The sequence below is a fragment of the Montipora foliosa genome, chromosome 10, assembly GCF_036669935.1.
Source record: "Montipora foliosa isolate CH-2021 chromosome 10, ASM3666993v2, whole genome shotgun sequence".
Taxonomy (NCBI): domain Eukaryota; kingdom Metazoa; phylum Cnidaria; class Anthozoa; order Scleractinia; family Acroporidae; genus Montipora; species Montipora foliosa.
The window spans coordinates 34,710,707-34,715,830 of NC_090878.1; the positions used below are offsets into that span (position 1 = coordinate 34,710,707).

A 5,124-nucleotide genomic window follows, 5' to 3' on the forward strand; every position below is an offset into this window, starting at 1 on the left:
TTATATATATTAAACAAATCTGATCTCAGTGCTCAAACGAAGTGAGTTTCAAGTCTTCTTATAGGTTCTTGCTCTATTTAAATGCTAGCTACCTATCTATCTTATTTTTATTTTATTTTAATCTAACTTGCTAAATGTGATTCAAGTTACACAGCCCGCCTTCATTAGCTTTGCTATCATCGGGCTGTGTATTTCTTCAATTTGTGAAATTGAACATTGAAATAAAATGATGATGATGAATCTCACTTCGATTGAACACCAAATTGTCGATGAGAGGGTAAGCCATCGCCAAGATGGAGAATAATAGAATTGCTTGTTGATAGTTAGAAACGCGACTTGTAAACTCGGGAACCGTTTAGACGGTTTCTTACAAGTCGAGACGGTAAAGGCGCGTTTACACGGCAACGTGTTCGTTTCTAAACCGGTTTTGAAAAACAAAAGCTGTCAGTGCAGTCATTCCGAAAAACAAACAAATTTTAAAGAATTTTCATCAGCGGAAATTTCAAAGCCATTTTCATGGAGATGCCGAAATAGGGAAAGTTCAACAGCGTTTTTGGGGACAAAGTGTCCATGTGGTTAGTTTAAATGGATGAGAAACAACCTGAGTTACCCTTGAAAGCAAGAAAGGCCGTCCCTTGCCCTCGCAGCTCTTCCTTGCGGGCAACACCTGAAATTCGGGAAGCACATTTCTCCAAAATTTGTGGACTTCCATAGAACAAGTTGACTGACATTCCAAGCCGAAACAGGAAATAACGAAGCCACCCGAATATGCAAAGGTCCTTGAAACAAGGAAAGAGGAGAAGCACATGTAACTATTTTGAGCCTTGGTGTGTGAAAAGCGAGAAGTTTATTTATGTTAACGTCTGAGCCCACCTAGATAAGACTATGTGGGCGATGAGGAGGCGGGATAGGCTCATGGATAGTGTTTTGATGTGCTAGCTTGCATGCCACATGTTATAGTCCAAGAAATGGCAGGTGATAACAGCACAGAAACATATGTAAAGAATCACTTTAGCTATTAGAACAAACATTACTATAGGAAAGCACTGTTCAGTTGAATTTAATGGTGTCACTTAACACATAGAACGCAACACAATAAACAGCTCCAAGGGAAAGAAAAAGGAAAGGAAGTTTATTTAAGTGTCTAGTCGTTCTAGCGCTGGAGTACAAATTGGAGACACTGTAAACTGCAATTAACAATTAACGCAAATCAAGTCAAATGCTGGTTTTTGAGGAGAGGGGAAACTGGTGTACCCGGTGCAGAGTACTAAGAGAACCAACAAACTCAACTGCTCACATATGGCGCCGAGTTTGGCAATCGAACCCGGGCCACATTGGTGGGAGACGAGTGCTCTCAACACTGTGCTATCCCTGCTTCCCTGCTTAGCATCTTCAAGTTAACTGGTCACACTTTACGATTTCATCCACAGACTCAAAAGCTAGATCCTTCTTGCACAGCAAAATAAACAGCACCACAGAAAAGGATTGCTCATGCAGTGGCTTTTCATTTCACCGACAGACTCAAAAGTTAAAACCACCTATTATAGCAAAATAAATAGCACAGCAGGAAAGTGCTACTCAAGAGTTTTCATTGAATTGTCAGAATTTTGAATGTAAGCATTTTTTTTCGAAGCGCAGTAAACACGGTTTTATCGCCACCTAGGAAAAAAAAAGTGAAATTTACTTCGAAGCGTTGAAATGTCGAACAGCATTGCCATATTCACGCTGAAGTCACGTTTCAAAGGAAGAAGGCTGTATTCAGGCATTCTTTCAGCGAGAACTCTGAAAAATTTGTAACAAAGGCATCTTTGTCTTAATACTTCCCAAAGCTCAATATCAACTTCAGACCGCAAACTGGTTTCAGGAAGCTTTAAACGTTGGCCGGAAAAAGGCGGATTTTATTCGCGACATTCTACCACGTAGACCCTGTGTGCCATAGAAATCCTTGAGGTCCCCGTCCTGGCTAGCAAGAATAGCATCGAGGGTATCATTAGAGCCGTCGCAGGCCAGCTAAGCTTTCTCTCTCCAACGGTAGCCAGATGATACAACGCAAACCGCCTGATTAATTTATTCCTTTTTTACAAAGGTGCGTAGAGAAGAACATTATTTGCGTGTTTTGATTGGTAAACTTGGACGTGATTTCTGAAGCACCATCTGACGAAGAACAAGATGGCTTCCCGTAAAAGGTAAAGACTTGTTTCCATATCTCACAGTCCAAGGGCACTGAGTGCCCTGGGACGTGAGGTGCCTGGATTTGAAATTAAATCACTGCAATCGGTCAGAGTAAAATGCAGATTGAGGTTATAATGTAACTGTTGAAAAAGCCCAAACCCCTTAGAAATGCTAACCTTAGGCCTAAAACAATATTTAGGCTTAACTCTTAGCATTCCGATTCTAGTGATTTAATTTCATTCCCAGGTACATCACGTCCAAGGGCACTTTGAGATATGGAAACAAGTCTTCACCGTCTTGGTAAACAGACCAAATCAAATAACCCAATGTTTGGGAATAAAACCTTTTGTTACAGGTATTTCCACATCATTTAAATGTGAATGCACGTTATAATGCAAATACAACACACAAAGAAACTTAACTCCGGCAGATTTGAATTGGGTGCAACTTAGAGTTAGCCGATTTGGTCTACTGCAGTCCTTTCGTTAGTTTAAATTTCTGGTCCATTTAGATATTCAGCCTGTGTGGTACATAGTAGAACAATCACTTACCTTACCATCTATAAACGTGGTAAGTGTTTGCATCCGGCTTCGGTGATTATGTTGTGAATGTACCGGAAAAATGGATCCGTTATCTCAGGCAAAATTTAAAAACGTAACAGGACCCGACAATTATAAGGTCAAAAGATGTTTTTCGCAAAAGGAGACTCCTGTACAAGAGGTGAAAAATCCTTATTTTAGGGATTTCAAAAGAGTAAAATTTGCGGCTGTACAACTGTGGCACATGAAATACCCGGCGCTACGTTTTGGAACCTTTTGCCTGAGTAGGCTGCGGGATTGTTGGCGCTAGAGGCAAATTAACGAGTGACAAAGCCACGAGGAGTCTCAGCGTTCCTCTCCATTCTTCGCGCGGCTTAACCGCTCGCTATTTGCCTCCCGTGCCAACAATCCCGCAAGCTACGCAGGCTAAGAGCCCCAGACAAAGCCACCAACCCTCACCTCCCCGGCCAACTCTTACGTAACCCTTTAAATGTCTCTCTAATCCCTCTTTTGGGGAAAAACTTTTAGGAGATGGAAAGCCTCTCTAGTGATCACACTCTAATCGCTCCTATTCCAAGGTGACTGATCAGGATCTCATAATTTCGGTAATTGATGAGATAATTAGCACCTAATGAGCCATTCACTCAAGCATGCGAATGGCCAATGGCACAACGACAGTTGCTAGCCTGCTGAGTCATGCCCCGACTTGCATCGTTGCATATTTGTAAATCGCTTCGTTAGCCATAAAGACAAAGAAAGATCTTGTACACCACGTGTCACTCAAATTGAAGACCGCAATTGCAAGCCTGAGTTACCTCGTATGTTATAAAATTTGTCATCGCAAAAAATACAAAAATAATAGAGATGCAGAACCACCTATGCGCCTAACGGTAAACCAACCGATTCGCCAAACTATCAACGAATCTCAGTTGTTGACTAGTTCTTGTCAAATAGCTTAAAATCGAGCAAGATCTCAGAACGAAGAAATGAGCTAAGAAAAGAGAATCAACGTGGCTTTTTTTTTTACAAAAACCTGCCTGCCGTTTGCAGTAAACTCTTTTTCTCTCTCAAATAATAGTCAGGAAAGACACCAGGTTATCCGTGCGAAAAAAAAAACATGCTTTTTCACGTTCAATAACGACAAATAAAGCAAGCTAATTACACGACTCTTTTGATATCTACTTGTCATCAACATCAAGAGCGTTGGCATGCCTTCATCGCGAAGCATTGCTAGATTAGTTTAGAACTAAGACAATCTTTACAATCCCTTGGCCAGCCCTACGAGAACGCCGATTAAAAAAGTGACCTTCTCTAACCAACTGCCAACGAAAATATCACGATTTCTTCCAGATATTGTATTAATAACACCAAAAAACAATGCCAAAAAAGACCACGAAAATGATTTTGGCATTAAGGGACATTTGTTTCCACTTAGATTCGGCACTTGGTTTAAGGAATTCTTTTTCTGTCCCCGTAATGGAAATTCTTTTGCTATATTTATCGCCTACATACTTGAACACTTAATAAACTTCTTTATTAAACTTTCTCCTCCTCTTGTGTGAAATATATTGAATGCAAAAGACAGAGTAAACTTGAGGGACACCAGAGAATTTACAGAATATTGATTTCATATAATTTGGGAATACCTTTCAGGTAGCAAAGCCAACTCGCGGCTGTCGACGGATTAGGAGCTAGGAGTGAGCAGAGAACCTAGGAGGCCTAGAGTAGACTGATCACTGAAAGTTACAAAAAGATCAACCTATGAAACTTCTAAAACGAGAGGCGGATCAAGTGCTGAAATGCATTTTCCAAAAGGTCAGTTAATTTACCGGTTTATTATTAGAAAGGACAGCACAACAAAGGTTTTTTCTAATATGTAAAGGGGCGTCGCAATGTATTTTTAACGGATTTTCTTGTATATCGGGAAAATGGGTTTAGTAAATAGTGTTTTCTTTTCGTTGACAGGATGTAGGACTTCGGTTGTATTTCATGATTTTTTTTTTTCGATAGTAGACTTGAAGGCTTTCTTGCACTGCAACTTTTTCTCGTGCATTGAAAGCGTTTACCTTGCACTGGCAGGGTTTTCATTACATTAAAATGGTTTTCCGGTTGCAGTGAAAGAGTTTTCTAGCATCTAAAGAGTTTCTTTCTCATTAAAGTGCAATTGTATCTTCTTCAGCTTCACTATGCCCCATTTTTAAGAGTTTGCTGCTTCAACACGATGCCTCTTCCAAAAATTTCGTGCTCGCACAATAATTACGAAGCATCTCTTAATTCCTCTGCACGCAAGGTGATAGATTGCAGGTAGAATCATTCAACTGTACTAATCGAGCACAGTGACGCATTCACCAATTACCTGAAACCTTTAAAAATGACAAGTTTCACAACTGATGGTATTTTAGGATATTTAATT

At 40.2% G+C, this 5,124-nt stretch overlaps 1 protein-coding gene across 1 annotated transcript in view; it reads left to right on the forward strand.

The window, feature by feature from the left end:
• Positions 1–1,961: 1,961 nt before the first annotated feature.
• Positions 1,962–5,124, forward strand: part of LOC137974324 (uncharacterized) — a 24,347-nt gene continuing 21,184 nt past the window's right edge. The window contains exons 1-2 of the mRNA XM_068821238.1: positions 1,962–2,086; positions 4,365–4,526. Of these exons, the coding sequence (XP_068677339.1) occupies positions 4,473–4,526 (54 nt within the window). The 5' untranslated portion in view covers positions 1,962–2,086; positions 4,365–4,472. The remainder of the gene's footprint in view (positions 2,087–4,364; positions 4,527–5,124) is intronic.